At 44.5% G+C, this 16,548-nt stretch overlaps 1 protein-coding gene across 5 annotated transcripts in view; it reads left to right on the top strand.

Annotated features, from left to right (window-relative positions):
• Positions 1 to 16,548, top strand: part of FAT3 (FAT atypical cadherin 3) — a 434,554-nt gene that overhangs the window by 309,197 nt on the left and 108,809 nt on the right. For all 5 annotated transcript variants that reach the window (XM_035116279.2, XM_035116283.2, XM_035116282.2 and 2 more), the window contains exon 6: positions 2,149 to 2,359. In XM_035116279.2, the coding sequence (XP_034972170.2) occupies positions 2,149 to 2,359 (211 nt within the window). The remainder of the gene's footprint in view (positions 1 to 2,148; positions 2,360 to 16,548) is intronic.

Here is a 16,548-nt window from a genome sequence, read left to right as displayed (position 1 = left end):
CAGGTGTTTCTTTGTGGACCTCATATCATACACATCTCCCCATCTAGGCAAGGAAGAGGCAGTGCTGCAGTTCAAGGACACTGTCCCCCACCCCCACCCCAGACAGACACACTCAAGGAGGTTGCAAAGCAGAGCAATTGAACATGTAGCCTGGGAAAAGTCCGGAGGGCAAGATAGAGAAGGCTGCAGGACCACATTCAGCCCCCAGGCATAAAGTTCCCTATTTCTGATCTATACCGAGGAAGCTGTGTTTTCCCATGCCAGACCAAAGCTTTTTCCCCTCTTGCAGTCTAGGTATAATCGATGTAGCTCCCTGCAGATATGCATTTGTCATGGGAGGGGGGACCTCAGTCCCTCCAGATGTTGTTGGACTACAGTCTCCATCTTCCTCTGGCTACGGGCATGTCCATTCAGGCAAGAGCTGATGAGAGTTGTAGTCCAGCAATACCTGGGAGGTCCCCAGGTTCTCCAGTCCTGCCCTAGTTATAAACCTGTTAATTCGTCCTGTGGCATCTTCACCCAAAGAGGAGCACTTTACCTGGGATTTCCACCACCAAGAGTACAGGATGGATCTTCATTAGAATGAAAATAAGCAATATGGGTTCTTGTAGCCACCTTCCAAGACAGCAGCTGAGTTGTGGTATTTCTGGCACCACACTTAAACAGTTAGCCCAGCTACAGATCCATACGCAATGTTTCCTCTTTGGCATGGGATAGAAGCCTAGGCTGCATTCACACAGCAGTTTATTCCATTCCCCTGACATTTCAGCATTACAGTATATCTGAGCTTTCACGTCACGCAAAAGCCACTTCCGGAAAACGAATGGAATACAGTACTATCGCATCTCACATTTAATTTCAACCTTGCATGGTTGAAGGCTGTTTGGTTGAAATCACACAAGTTAAACGCACGGAAGGCAGAGAGCTTAAAAGGTTTTTTTTTTTAGCACAGGGTTTTATCAGCATGGAAATAATAAATAATAATATATTTGTATGCCGCCTATCTGACTGGGTTACCCCAGCCACTCTGGCCGGCTTCCAACTAGTTAAAACACAATATGACATCAAACATTAAAAACAGTAAACATTAAAAACTTCCCTGAGCAGGGCTGCCTTCAGCTTTTAAGCTCTCTGCGTTGCACACCGAGGTTGGATGCTCTCTCAAGACCTTGCAGGAACTTGGACAGCACCACCAGATCTTGCAAGAGCATCCCAGAGCCTTGCTTGGGGGGCAAGAATGACTTGCTGCACAGCTTTTGGAAAGGATGGTCGTGCGGGGGCAGTTCCAAGAGGGTGGTTTGACTGCACGTGTTTTTGCATAGAACAAGTAACCCCAGAACGTAACCCCCACTCAAAATGCAATCTCACGGTATAGTGCATGTTTAGTGCTCATTTCTGTGTTATTTGGGTCCAGAGAAAAATCTGTTTGCACCCCCTTTAACCCAGAAAAATCATGGGAGTAAAGTGGCAGTATGTGGAAGTACCACATGTTAAATCTGGACGAAATATTTTGGAAGTGTTTTAGTTCTTTTTTGTTTTGTTTAATCTTTCTTTATTCTTATGTGCATGAGTTAAAATGTATGTGAATTCTTTTAAAACGTATTTTTGTACCCCTGTGTACTTTTAAATAATTTTCAATTAAGAATAGTAATAAAAAAGTGGCAGTATTTGGGGCAGTATATCTGCACACAGCTCTTTCCTGTTGTTGCTCTGCCCACATTTGCCTTTGGCCCCACCCACCACTAGCATGTGGCCCCTTAAAGGCTGCACAGAAGTGAATGTGGCCCTTGGGCTAAAAACAGGTTCTCTATCACTGCTTTAACCAAAGGTGCTAGGGTAGCTGAGTTGGTAGAGCATGAGACTTTTAATCTCAGGGCCGTGAGTTCATGCCCCACGTTGGGCTAAAGATTCCTGCATTGCAGAGAATTGGACTAGATGACCCTTGTGGTCCCTTCCAACCTTATGATTCTGTGATTGAATTTGGCACTGGGCACAGGCAAATCATATTTCAGCTATGACTCACATCGGAAAACTGAAAGTTGTGGACTGTTTCAGAGAGAGAGAGAGAGAAATATGCATAAATTCTGTTCAGAAAGGAGTGTGCCAGATTGTTAACCTGCATCCTTTCCCTCTCTCCATGTGCAACAGATAAAAGCTGTTGACAATGGGCGGCCGCAGAAATCTTCGACCGCTCGCCTCCACATTGAGTGGATTAAGAAACCGCCGCCTTCCCCCATCCCGCTGACATTCGACGAGCCCTTCTACAACTTCACCGTCATGGAAAGCGACCGAGTGACGGAGATCGTTGGCGTGGTCTCCGTGCAACCTGCCAACATCCCGCTGTGGTTTGACATCGTCGGTAAGCATGGGCATGGTGCCAATGGGCATCTTCCAAGCAGGAGGAAATAAGTGTGGTGTGGATTTTGATAAGCAGGAAACTAACAAGGGATTAGCTCCCCGGAATTAAAACTGCATTTGTGGTGCTGTACTTGAAAATGGCTAACTTAATACACTACTTTTGTCATGCTTTGGTTATGATGCCTTAGCTAAGCTTTTATGGCTGGATTGTTCCTTTTTCTCTTCCATAATATGTGATTGACTTGCAATCCTAATGTTGTCTGTCATTTAAATTCTCCGGCCATAGTTTGCTAATCCCATTTCTAAATGTATTTTGATGGTAACTTAGATTGGCTGTCCCTCATTTCTCTCTTTCTCTTTTCTCTTCACGCTTTTATTTTTCCCTCTTGCATTCTGTTATCTCGGTTCTTTCTCTTTTTTTCTGCTTCCGACTGCTGTGCTTCAAGGTGGCAAGCATGCTCGAGAGATGTTCTATATCCTACAGACAGCTTGTGGGCAGAACTGTTCAACAGAAGGTACCTTCAGTGCAAACACATTTGCTACAGTACACTTTCTAAACTGCCTTATTTATTTACCTTTTGGGGGGATGGTGTTGTGTTTAAAATAAAAAAAACCCATAAAAGAGAGCAGTCTGAAGCCAACTGCACTTAAATCTTTACTAGCTACCTCGGAGACAACGAAAGGAAATTTGTCAGCCATTCCTATAGTCATTCTAACTATAGTATATCTGGACGATCATGAAGAGTTTTGTGGCCCGCAATCACCCCAAACTTTTAAATAATTTGGAATGACCTTGCAAATAACTCCATAGAAGTCACCAGCCTGCACATGTTTCTACCTGTAAATGTTTGTACAAGTTCACTTGACAGATTAAACTTTGGACTTTTCCACACTTAACTTTCGCCCTTCACGTTCTAGGCACAGAGTCACGCCTTCCCGTTCTTTTATTATAATATTAATAATTTTTATTATTATTTTGCTCCCCACTGCTTTCCCCAGGAAGACCTGCTCTTTAACGCTGAATCGGAACAAACAGCAATTTGGGTTTTCTGCAGATTGCCATTTGCTCCGATTCATCGGTAAAGAGCGAGTTTTCACAGGGAATGCTCCAGAGCAAAAACAAAACAGTGGCAACACCTGGACTTGTGCCTAGAAATTTAGAGCAAAGGTAACTGTGCATGAGCCCTAAGTCACACTGCTTTTGAGAAGTGCCCTGAAACTTCAGCTTGTTCAAAAATAGCTCCTGGGATGTGGCCTGGAATAAGCATTGTGTAAAATTCCAATTTTGCAATTTAAAGTGCCAGTTTCTTTTTCTTTTTCTACCTTTAATCCCCCAAATGGTCTGGGCCCCTTGACACCTTTAGGACTGCCTGCTTCCTACTTAATGTGCTGAGATTTCCCTTGGACAACTTGCTTCTTGTGCCCCTTTGTCTGAAGTATGGTGACACTGGACAGAGCTTCCTCCTTTATGGTTCCCAAACAGTGCAAGTCCCTCCCTAGAAAGCGTTCCTTGCTTTGTCCTTAATTGATTCCAGATAGATGAAGCCCTCTTCTGGAGGGCTTTTGGGTCGCCCAAATAATCTTCTTCTCCTGTTTTTTGCTGCCAGTGACTATAGTGTGCTTTCGATTACTTTTAGCACGTTTTATATCATATGTAGCTGCTCTTGTATACCTCATTAACCAACCACCCTGGAGACATTGGGTTGAAAGGCCGCTTAACACATAAATGCCTAAAAAACAAAACACAATTCGTCCACCTGTGCCTTTGTTAGGAATTTATATTATAGATTTAGACAGTCACAAAGAGAGGAGATGGGGAGGAGGACTGAACCAGACCTTTTGCAAAACTAGCGTGGTTTGGTTGCCTGGAGGCCATTGTTCCTTGCCTTGGGTGGCCAGGCAAGTAGCTATTCATAAGGCTGTATTTAAAAAACCTTGAGTGTAACCACTGTTTTTTTAAAAAAGTGGGGGTAAAGAGAAGACGATAGATAGAGAAAGGGGGGAGCCAGGAATTGGATTCTGTGCTAGATTGGCAGGTGTGTTACAGATGAAGGGTGCTGTTTGCTTATGAAGGGTTTGCATATTTCTGAATCCTGCTGACTGTAGCGGGAACTCAACAAGCACTCCAGAGCGTTTGAGATTGCAGCTGATATTACTAAATTGCCTCCTTGTGGATGCGTGCTGAATCAGAGACACGGCCAGGTGATTCTCCTATTTATAACTAGCGGGTGCAACATCAGCTGAGTTAGGGAAAGAAAGTTGGAGAGAAGTCAGCCTTAGCTCAGGGTCGGAGTACATGCTTTGCATGCAGAAAACCCCAGATTCAGTCCTTGGCATCCTCAAAAATAACAATAATAATAAGACCCACAGATTTTAAAAAGCAGGTGATATGATAAGTTCCAAACCTGCTTAGAGGTTTGTTTGTTTTAGAAAATGCAAAGCGGTACAGAAGTAATTTAGATAAATAAATAAAGGCCTCTCTCTACATGAACATCTGGAGAAAGTTGCTGCCTCAGGCCATTGCCCCTCAATGCTTCTGCTTTGTGCCCTGAACATTTTTGCCTTTGAACTCTGAAAATGTCTCTAGAAAGTCTGGGTGGAGGATGGAGAGGGATGTGTGATATTTAATAGAGAGAAACCTACTGTAGAAAAAGGGTTCTCCGCCTGTGGGCTAGATGGTCTGGGCTATCAATTCCTGGGTTGTGATTACTTTTGCTGGCCACCCAAACATCTGACGTCACCTGTGCCAGTTTCTCCTAAAGGACAAACATAAAAGCCCTGGCAGGATCAACAGGGAGGAAACCAACTGTCGTGTAAATGCATCAACAGCAGCTCAGCACTCCTGGAATTACGAATCGCCCTTTTATTATTTATTAAGCATTTTTAAATTCTACAGAGTGCTGCACAAAGGAGGGGGATAGACAGGTTCCTGACAGGATGGTTTGTAATCTAATAGGCACAATAGAAAAGGAGGAAGGGGTGGGGCGCGGGAATAGCAAAATGCACAGATTCTCAGTTGGCCTGATGACATCTAATGGTCCAGCAAGAAGGCATGCAACTACAGGGCCTCCGAAATGTAGGTTTGTAGCGGTGCAGTAAAATGTGTGGCATCTCCCTGATGAGCACCTCAAGACAAAAAGGCTCACCATGTGGGCTAAAAGCAGATGGACTGAAAGAGGTGATTGGCCCACCTGTGACTTAAACTAGGTGGTTATATTTCCCACTAACAGCAGTGGATGCTAGGATTCTATTCCATTTGCCTCTGAAGAGGGTTAGGAAGCAGGCACAAAACAATAAAGGCAAAAATAGCATCCAGGTATTTGAAATACTGGCCTGTCAGTCTGAGCTGCAGCATAGCTGGCTCAGCAGTCTGCAAAATGCAACTAGAAGCCAGTTTCCAAATCCCAGGCCTAGATTTACTCACATGCGCTGCTTTTAATCTTCGTGAACCAAACTTCAGAATCATATGTTGTTTATAGAAAGAATGCACAACTACTGTGATCAAGTTTCTAGAATAAGTGAAACAACAGTGGTGGGGATCCACAAGTGGAGAGCATGCCTCTTGTACTTGTGTGTGCATTTGTAGTAAGCGTACAGTTAAAGATGGGCAAGGACTCTCCTCTGACCTCATGCTGGGTTTGGGGTCTCTCTCTGCTTCTGAGCATCTCCAAAGCTCAGCCTTAACTGCGGGGGTGTCCTTCTTTCGGGCTCATCCCTGCAATCCTTCAAGCTGCAGGGACTTCCAAAGCCTTTCTCCTCCAGAGTGCCTCCAAAACTCAGCATAAAGGTAAAGGAACTCAGCATAGCTGCATCCAAATTTCCCCTGAATTTTGGATGCTTCAATCACCTGCTTTTGTTAGAATCCTCCATTGTTCATTCACATCACCCCCATTAGCATTGCCCCTGCAGAGCTTGCCCGAGGCCCAAGGCAGGAATCCCTGGTCATCTGGGAGGTGACAGGACATTCTTGCCATTACAGGGTAAGTCCAGCAGGCCCCCGGTGCAGCATCCCGGCCAGCTTAGCCCTCCAAGGCCTAGAGCAAGTGTACCTGGCTGTACACTCACACACACACACACACACACACACACACACACACACACACACACACACACCGCTCTGCATAGGCCTGCCAGTGCACCAATGTACTTTGATAACACACTCCAAATTTGTATTTTATTTTTACTTTGATGAGATTGTATCAAGGTTCTTTTCTTGCAGTGTTTTACTAAAGCACTGCATTGTGAAATTCCTGTGAAAAGCAGACTATATTGTGCAAACTGGTGTATATAAAAACTTTTTTTCTGTGGTGTTTTCCTTAGATACAGGATAGCATGGGCACACCACAGGAAAAGAGGTTTTAGGCAGTTATATGTAGGATTCTAGCATGGTTGGTTTTCTGCAGTGTTTTATTAATGCACATTATCACGAGGGAGGAGATGCAGAAGAACTGACCACTGCGGCAGAACATGCATGGTTCTAGTTCCAGAATTAATTTTAGTAATTCTTGTAGTTAAAACAGTATTCAGGGTGAGTGGAATACAGGGCAGAGCTCAGACACAATAAAGCAATGCATTTGAGGAAAGTTATTCTCTGTGGCTTCTATTTGCGTGGACTTCTGACAAAGCGCTTTTCCCTTTCCCTAACCAGCAATAATTCTTCATTCACTGCTTTCAGAGCTTCTGCTTCATCCTGAAGAGAAGCTCTTGTGAGTTTTATAGTTCTTATTGTTCTAGTATTCTGCTCTGAAGAGTGATTATTTTTGAGGTTAAGGCAGAGTTACTTGCAGCCAAAGGAGATGAAGCAAATAAAATCTCAAAAGGCAAAAGGAGAGGAAGGTGGAATCAATGAGTTCACACACACATGCACAAACGTTAATTTATTTTACCTTACACTAATTTAAATTCCAATTGCCTAGCATTAATGCTGAACTACAAAAGCAATTGATTAAACAAACAGATAAAAGAAGTCAATTGGCAGGCCTTATTTGCAGTTTCATTCTGGACCTGCCATCCCAATTTCAGGAAGCAGGATGCCACAGGATTATTTTATTTTTTTAAACAGGATGGCTAATCTTTATTGCAGATCTACGTCCTGAAATGAAATTAACCTCCCAGCACAAACTCTTCAATGAGGCAATCATTACTTCTGCTGAATGTAACATTCCAGTGGAACATGGTTCCCAATTTCTTTTCCACAGACCACTTGAAAATTGCTGAGGGTTCTGGCAGACCACTTGATGATTTTTCTGCCCATTGTAGCAATTACAATGTTCTGTGCTGGATGCAGTGAGGCAGTGAGAGATTTTACTTTCTTGGGCTCCTTGATCACTGCAGATGGTGACAGCAGTCACGAAATTAAAAGACGCCTGCTTCTTGGGAGAAAAGCAATGACAAACCTAGACAGCATCTTAAAAAGCAGAGACATCACCTTGCCGACAAAGGTCCGTATAGTTAAAGCTATGGTTTTCCCAGTAGTGATGTATGGAAGTGAGAGTTGGAACATAAAGAAGGCTGATCGCCGAAGAATTGATGCTTTTGAATTATGGTGCTGGAGGAGACTCTTGAGAGTCCCATGGACTGCAAGAAGATCAAACCTATCCATTCTTAAGGAAATCAGCCCTGAGTGCTCCCTGGAAGGACAGATCGTGAAGCTGAGGCTCCAATACTTTGGCCACCTCATGAGAAGAGAAGAATCCTTGGAAAAGACCCTGATGTTGGGAAAGATTGAGGGCACTAGGAGAAGGGGACGACAGAGGACAAGATGGTTGGACAGTGTTCTCGAAGCTACGAACATGAGTTTGACCAAACTGCGGGAGGCAGTGCAAGACAGGAGTGCCTGGCGTGCTCTGGTCCATGGGGTCACGAAGAGTCGGACACGACTAAACGACTAAACAACAACAACAACAACAAGTGCTGGATGCTGTATCATTCGTAAAGGTAAAGGGACCCCTGACCATTCGGTCCAGTCGCAGATGACTCTGGGGTTGCGGCACTCATCTCGCTTTACTGACCAAGGGAGCCAGCGTACAGCTTCCGGGTCATGTGGCCAGCATAACTAAGCTGCTTCTGGCGAACCAGAGCAGCACACGGAAACGCCGTTTACCTTCCTGCCGGAGTAGTACCTATTTATCTACATGCTTTCAAACTGCTAGGTTGGCAGGAACAGGGAACGAACAATGGGAGCTCACCCCGTCGCGGGGATTCGAACCGCCGACCTTCTGATCAGCAAGCTCTTTAACCCACAGCGCCACCCGCGTCCGTATCATTTATAATGGCATTTAAAACTCTTATTTCTTATATGGCGTTTTGTAGTACTGTATTACAATTCAAATTCCACACAATTCAGGTTGTAAGTGTTCTTCATGGACCACCTTAATGAAACTCAGTGGTTCACAGGCCACAGTTTGGGAACCACTGCAGAACAAGTAATCCCCTGCAAATAATGATGCAGAAGGATTTCATGTACTCCACATTTTTATGCAACCTTATTTTATACCAGCCTAATTCACACCTCCCAGAAATTGCTGTCATGGACTGGCTGGATGCAGAGGAAAGGTGGGAGGAACCAGCTGGGGGTAGTAGTAGTAGTAGTAGTAATAATAATAATAATAATAATAATAATAATAATAATAATAATACTTGTGGCTGGCACATGCCAAAAGCTGGATATTGCTCATGGCAGGTACTACAGGACTGTCTAGGTGTGCACTGGGATCTGGAAGTGGGCAATATTTCTAGGTGCTGTTTCCTTCATTACCAGAGGAAACTAACCCAGAAGCAGGGATGTAAGTAAGAAGTCTTAAAGAAAGATGTTTGCATGCACCTACATTTTAGGCATGCTATTTTAAAAAACACAGTTTAAATTTTTGCAAGATTAAGGCCTATGTTAAAACATACAAACAGATATCGTTGACTGTACATACAATATGTTGAAACGGGCAAAAGGAAACCAAGCAACAAGATAGAACATAATTAATCATTGGACTTGCCCCAAAATGTATTTGATGTATCGAGTAACTGGTTAAGCAAAAATGTAGGGATTTTAGCAGGGCAGGGGAGGAAGCTCAACAAACTAACTCCAGAGTTTAAACAAATATTGGATTCAGTTGAAACTAATCTATATCTTGTGAGCAAAAGAAGGGGCATTTTAAAGGCATCAGCTGTCGTTATCGTCCCCCTTTGAATTCTTCCTAAGTTTTATAGGCAAAGTCGTCTTAAGAAGTGTGCTCCGATAACGTCGTGATTTTCTGATTGCTCATTAAGATGGTTGCAAAGCAACTTAAATGAAAAATCGGAATCCCCCCCCCCTTTTCACGGTTATCAGCATAAAACATTCATTTAAATAAATAAATAAAAAGCCCTGGCAGTCCCAAGGCTACCCTTGTTTCATCAGAAATTTCTTCATGAAATCTGCAGATCTTGTCTTCAAAAAGATCCCTTCCACAATAACCGATTAGTAGAGGTCCTTTTCCTTTTCCTTTTTTTTAAAAACAAAATTTGAAGGTTGGCTTCAAACAAATAATTAAAAGCATATAATCCAATAGAAATGTTTTAATACCTTGGTGCCTGCAGAACTTTAATTAAATGTCAGGAACAATTACGTTGTCGCTTGCAGTTAACTGCTGCTAAGTGTGTACATAACAGCCGAGATAAGTCATTGAGACATGCGTAGAAGGACGTGGGGAATTGATGGGGTTTGGGCATGAAATCAAGTTAGCAGGTGCCATATCTTGCAATGGGCTGAGGAGGACCCATGGGAAGAGCTGCAGTAGGTACTATGCATCAGGCAGGACGAGAAGCTCAATGGTAGAATGTCTGTTTTGTGTATTTAATAAGGACTAGGCTGGATGTGGGGTACCTCGGACTCAGAGGTGCATGAGACTGTGTCCCCCAAGACTATCCCCAGGCCACAGCACTCCCCAGCCCAGGTTCACCCCCTCCTTCAGTATTTTGCCAAATGGGACATGTGGTGTTTTTTTAACTCTGGCAATGTGGGATGGAGGGCAGAGAGGTGCATGTATAGAAGCTAGCCTTCTGTACAGTCAGTGCCGGATTTACGTATAAGCTAAACAAGCTATAGCTTAGGGCCCCACTTTCTTGGGAGCCCCCCAAAAAATTAAAGGGGAAAAAACTGGATGTACATTTCCAAAATATAAGATAAAAAACACAAAAACTCTCCCCCATGCTTTTTAACATCTACATGCAGCCGCTGGGAGAGATCATCAGAGGGTTTGGGCTGGGTGTTCATCAGTATGCGGATGATACCCAGCTCCACCTCTCTTTCATATCAGAGCCAGTGAAGGTGGTGAAGATCCTGTGTGAGTGCCTGGAGGCAGTTGGAGGATGGATGGCAGCTAACAGATTGAGGCTGAATCCTGACAAGACAGAAGTACTGTTTGTGAGGGACAGGAGGCGGGCAGATGTGGAGGACTCCCTGGTCCTGAATGGGGTAACTGTGCCCCAGAAGGACCAGGTGCGCAGCCTGGGAGTCATTTTGGACTCACAGCTGTCCATAGAGGCGCAGGTCAATTCTGTGTCCAGGGCAGCTGTCTATCAGCTCCATCTGGTACGCAGGCTGAGACCCTACCTGCCTGCAGACTGTCTAGCCAGAGTGGTGCATGCTCTAGTTATCTCCCGCTTGGACTACTGCAATGCGCTCTACGTGGGGCTACCTTTGAAGGTGACTCGGAAACTACAACTAATCCAGAATGCAGCAGCTAGACTGGTGACTGGGAGTGGCCACCGAGACCACATAACACCGGTCCTGAAAGACCTACATTGGCTCCCAGTACGTTTCTGAGCACAATTCAAAGTGTTGGTGCTGACCTTTAAAGCCCTAAATGGCCTCGGTCCAGTATACCTGAAGGAGCGTCTCCACCCCCATCATTCTGCCTGGATACTGAGGACCAGTACCGAGGGCCTTCTGGCGGTTCATTCGTTGCGAGAAGCCAAGTTGCAGGGAACCAGGCAGAGGGCCTTCTCGGTGGTGGCGCCCGCCCTGTGGAACGCCCTCCCATCAGATGTCAAAGAAAAAAACAGCTACCAGATTTTTAGAAGACGTCTGAAGGCAGCCCTATTTAGGGAGGCTTTTAATGTTTAATATATTATTTCATTTCATTTTTCTGTTGGAAGCCGCCCGGAGTGGCTGGGGGAACCCAGACAGATGGGCGGGGTATAAATAATAAATTATTATTATTATTATTATTATTATTAAATAAAATAAATCCTACATACAGCAACATTGTTTTGTGTTGTGTAGGCTCCCATGATGTAAGTAATGGGCCCCGCCTGCTAGCCTGCTCCCTAAAATATCAATGGTTTGCTTATTTCTGTGTATAGGGTGCCTACATTCTGCATGGACGGGTTGCATGGCAACATGTGCAAATGGATTTAGATCAGACATCCCCAAACTGCGGCCCTCCAGATGTTTTGGCCTACAACTCCCATGATTCCCAGCTAAGAGGACCAGTGGTCAGGGATGATGGGAATTGTAGTCCAAAACATCTGGAGGGCCGAAGTCTGGGGATGCCTGCTTTAGATATTTACCTATTAGGTCCATAAATTACCATATAGCATATATTCAACACACAAAAACAGTGACAATTTGTTGTTGACAAAGGACAGCTGGGCATATAAAGGGCCCCATTACCTTCATTAGCTTACGGTCTCATCAAACCTAAATCCGGCCCTGTGTACAGTGGTTTTAAAAAAATGACACAGGTGGCGGCCATTTTGTCAAATGGATGCGTGATCACCGACACACAGGACCCTTTGGACCCAGAAGAGGAGGGCAGGACAGGGCTTAATGGGGCAGGATATGCTCCTTTGCAGTGTTTAATGGGGCAGGATATCCTCCAATGTGCACAGGGGCCGGAAACTGAACTCCTCCATGAAATAGTCGTTGCATTTATTCATTGCTCTGCATACTTTTCGCTTCTGGCCCTAACCAGCAACAGTATGTGGACCTCAGAAGGTTGCCCAGGACAGAATGTGGCCCCCAGGGTGAAAATGGTCTTCCCCCCTCAGCCCTAGACTCAGATCCAAGTGTATCTCAATTTGAAGTAACTCGGGTCTGAGCCATACATGCAGGAAAATGAGGTGGAAGGCATCTGAGGTGTAGGATACATAGTTTAGTCTGCAAGTTTTTGAAGGCCCACCCCCACAATATCAATAAATCTCCCTGTGTTTGGTAAAGCACCTGTTCAGAAATGGTCTCTGCCATCTGTTGCTGTGGCAGACCAAAATTTCTGTTACATCAGAATACTATCTTATTCTGCTTTGTGCAGAGGCCGGAAAGAAACAAAAGGAGCAATCTGAAAATAACTAGTGTGGAAGACAGTTTTGATTTATCTTTAAAGTAACTGAGTAAGAGTCACCTCTGAGGAAAAGTTCCAGTGCTTTAAAAAAAAAAACAACCATGTTGGATGGTAAATTCTCTTTTGTGCAGCTTCAAAGTCTCTTTCCTGTGGCCTAGATTATAAGTCCTAAGGCAGCTCCTGCTGTGCAAGAGGAGTTTTTTTCAGTTGTTCATCTTCTTGGGGATTTTTAACAGGTTTCTGCTGCTGGATCCAAGCTAATGAAAATGGCACTTTCTCTTTTGTTCTCAGTTTGAGTAGTTTATTTATTTTTTATTTGTATACTGCTTGCTTGTAGTAAAACTTCAAAGTGGTATACAATAACAATAATAAAACAAGACAATTCTCAGCTTTAAAAAAACCCAGTTTGAAACAAGTATGTGCAGTTGGTATAGTATTTAGTTATTTAAAGTCTTTGTTTGTCCACTTAATTTGATAGCAGTCCTCCTGGGCCAGTAACACTTGTTCTGCCATCCCAGGGTGAGACGAAGGCAATAAGGTCTTTTGAACCCTAGGTGAAACTGAAATGGATTACTGCTCATTTCCATTGACCTGAATCTGCACAGAGCAGAGACGGCGAGGAGGAGGAACAGCGAGATAGGCTCTGTTAAAAGTGGATTTTAAAACCCTTTTCGTGCCTGAGGTGCATTTTATAATAAGAGCGCATGTCTTACAAAAGCGTCATGGGCCTTCACAATAGGGATCAGAGAGTTAAAAGGCTATTGTATCCGCCAGTGCAGGAAAAAGCAATTGCACTGCATTTTTGGGGGGTGGGTAATAACACCTGATGGGAAACCCCTAGGGGTTGTGTTGAGTCCTGTGGCTGTCAGGTGCTTAACTCATAATTTAAGGCATTATTTGATTTCCTGGTTTATTGCAACTCAGGTGATTGGCACATCAGAAATGAGTACAGCCTTATTTTATTTTCGGGGGGAGGGTAATCATTACGTTAGGGACACGGGTGGTGCTGTGTTTTAAACTACGGAGCCTAGGGCGTGCCGATCAGAAGGTCAGCGGTTCGAATCCCCGCAATGGGGTGAGCTCCTGTTGCTCTGTCCCAGCTCCTGCCCACCTAGCAGTTCGAAAGCACATAAAAGTGCAAGTATATAAATAGGTACCGCTGCAGCGGGAAGGTAAACGGCGTTTCCGTGCGCTGCTTTGATTCGCCAGAAGCGGCTTAGTCATGCTGGCCACATGACCCGGAAGCTGTCTGCGGACAAACGCCTGTAGAGCGAGATGAGCGCTGCAACCCCAGAGTCATCCGCAACTGGACCTAACAGTCAGGGGTACCTTTACCTTTAATCATTAGGTTAAACATGCAGTTACCCCAATTCCAGCGAACAATCAGCATAAATTGCAATGTTGAAATGAAAGAGAAACCCTTTCATTCTCTGCCCTCCTTCACCCCGGAAGGTTTAAAAAGCTATAAAGGTGCCCCCCCCCGCATAATGCACAAATGTTCAATAGAATTGCTGTCGGGGGGTGATATTAATCAATGGGGGAGCTTTGGCCAACTCTCGCTCACATCTCTCCCCCCCCCCTTTCATCCTACCATCTCCAGGAAACAAGCAATTGCAATAGATTTATTTCATTGGGAGGTTCAAGGGGACAAGAAAGCAACTGCTGTTCCTTTTGATTAGTTGCGTTTCTGAACATAATGACCAGTTTTGTTAGTCTTGGGTTATTGATGGCTCTTTCGTACCATGTGGGGTGGGGGCTTTCCCCCACTCACACCAAATCTGTACTTTTAATAAAAGGTAACGTGAGGAAGGGAGGAGTCACAGAAATGTCTCCCCCCCCCCAGTTTAATTTAGCTGAAGTTCGATGCGTAACCGAGTCAGCAGGTGTCTTGTGTTGAAACATGAAAAGAAATCCAGATTCTTATTAATTTAAATAGAAAAGATTTTTTTAATAATAATAAATAATTTGCTGCTGATTGTGGATTAAATGCCTTCTCAAGAGGTTTCCTTTTTCTCAACACCCCCTTTCCGTCACTGGTTCCAGGACACTGTGGAGGATGCAGATCAAAAGTCGGGCTTCAACCAACAGGGTTGTTGTAGCTTCTTCTGCCTCTGCTTGTAGTACAAACCCCACTCCCCTTAAAAAAGTAACCTAGAGAAGAAAGAAAGGAGAGAGGCTGTCATAGCCATTGTTTCTACTAGCCCTTGATAGTCATGAATTTGCGTAATCTTCTTTTTGAAGGCAACTAGGTTGGTGGCCAGGGACGCGGGTGGCGCTGTGAATTAAACCACTGAGCCTCTTGGGCTTGCCAATCAGAAGGTTGGCGGTTCGAATCCCCGCGACGGGGTGAGCTCCCGTTGCTCGGTCCCTGCTCCTGCCCACCTAGCAGTTCGAAAGCACGTCAAAGTGCAAGTAGATAAATGGGTACAGCTCTGGAGGGAAGGTAAACGGTGTTTCTGTGCGCTGCTCTGGTTTCACCAGAAGTGGCTTAGTCATGCTTTCCACGTGACCTGGAAGCTGTATGCCGGCTCCCTCGGCCAATAAAGCGAGATGAGCGCCACAACCCCAAAGTTGGCTGCGACTGGACCTAATGGTCAGGGGTCCCTTTACCTTTAGGTTGGTGGCCGTCACTGCTTCCTGTGTTAGCGAGCTCCAGATGTGCTTGTGTGGCTGAAACAGTCCCCCTGGTTTCTGTTCCCACAAATATTTATGCATTTGTTTGCCAATTTATAAACAGTTGTACAGCCAAAAGCTACCAAAGGGTGGCAACATGAGAATGGGCCTTCTCTGCGGTGGCTCCCTGTTTGTGGAACGCTCTCCCTAGGGAGGTAAACCCCTAGGGAGGTTTACCTGCCACCTTCATTATACATCTTTAGGCGCCAGGCAAAAAACATTCCTCTTCAACCAGGCCTTTGGCTGATTGATGTCCGATGCCCTTTTCAATGTGTTGTGAGAGGGGGGGATTGTTGTTTCAGTTTCGGTTTCGTTCTCGTTTTTATTGTCCATTTTATGTTTTTTTATATTGTAATTTTATGTTATGTACCGCCCGGAGATCTATGGATGAAGGGTGGTATGCAAATATAATAAATAGAAACAACACATATATCTATATCTATATATTTTGAGTGTGGCGTTTTATGTTTTCCTCACCGGGGGGTTTGAAGGCTATGCACTTACTTGGAAGAAAGTAAAGTGTTGCACTCAAGGACACCCCATCAGTGTGGGGGCTAAACCTGCTTTGCACTTCTAGTGACCCCAGCCTATCTGCATGGACCCTCCCTTAATTTGCTGTGACCTGATTATGTTGGCCATGCTAGAATGTGACAGGATGTTGGGAACCAGCTCTTATACACGTCCTTGACAGCAAAGGCCACAGATCAGTGAATCTGCCTCAGGTTTGGCTTGAAGAAGGTTCCACTTTCAATCTGCAGTTGAGGTGATGTGAGATACTTCCCATGAGATCCTGGAGAGCACCTGGGATTGCCTAGTTGGTAGAGCATGAGACCCTCAGTCTCTGGGTTGTGGGTTCGAGCCCCACGTTGGGCCAGTCAAAATAGCCAATAGCGGTCTTATTGGGCAAATAATCTTAAGGCAGCTTCTTTAGATGGGTGGGTTTTTTGTGGGGGGGCACAAGTAGGCTATTAATTAAAGTAGTCAGATTGCTTTAAAAACTCTGCAAGTATCCCTGGTGGTGAGTTGCTCAGAATTGACATACAAATAACACTTGAATCTTTCTCCCAAATTAATATCAAATGAAGGAGGGGAAGCGCTTGTTCGTACTAACGAGGGTATCAGTCTTTGTAGGTTAATAGCCTTGTAAAGCCTTTTTAAGGAATCAATTATGCTTCGCTTGGATGCCTTGCTGAATCTCTTG

Source organism: Zootoca vivipara, chromosome 4 (assembly GCF_963506605.1).
Source record: "Zootoca vivipara chromosome 4, rZooViv1.1, whole genome shotgun sequence".
In the NCBI taxonomy this organism is placed as follows: Eukaryota; Metazoa; Chordata; class Lepidosauria; order Squamata; family Lacertidae; genus Zootoca; species Zootoca vivipara.
Note: the sequence above shows the minus strand (reverse complement) of the source record. Positions and strands in the feature narration are given on the sequence as shown.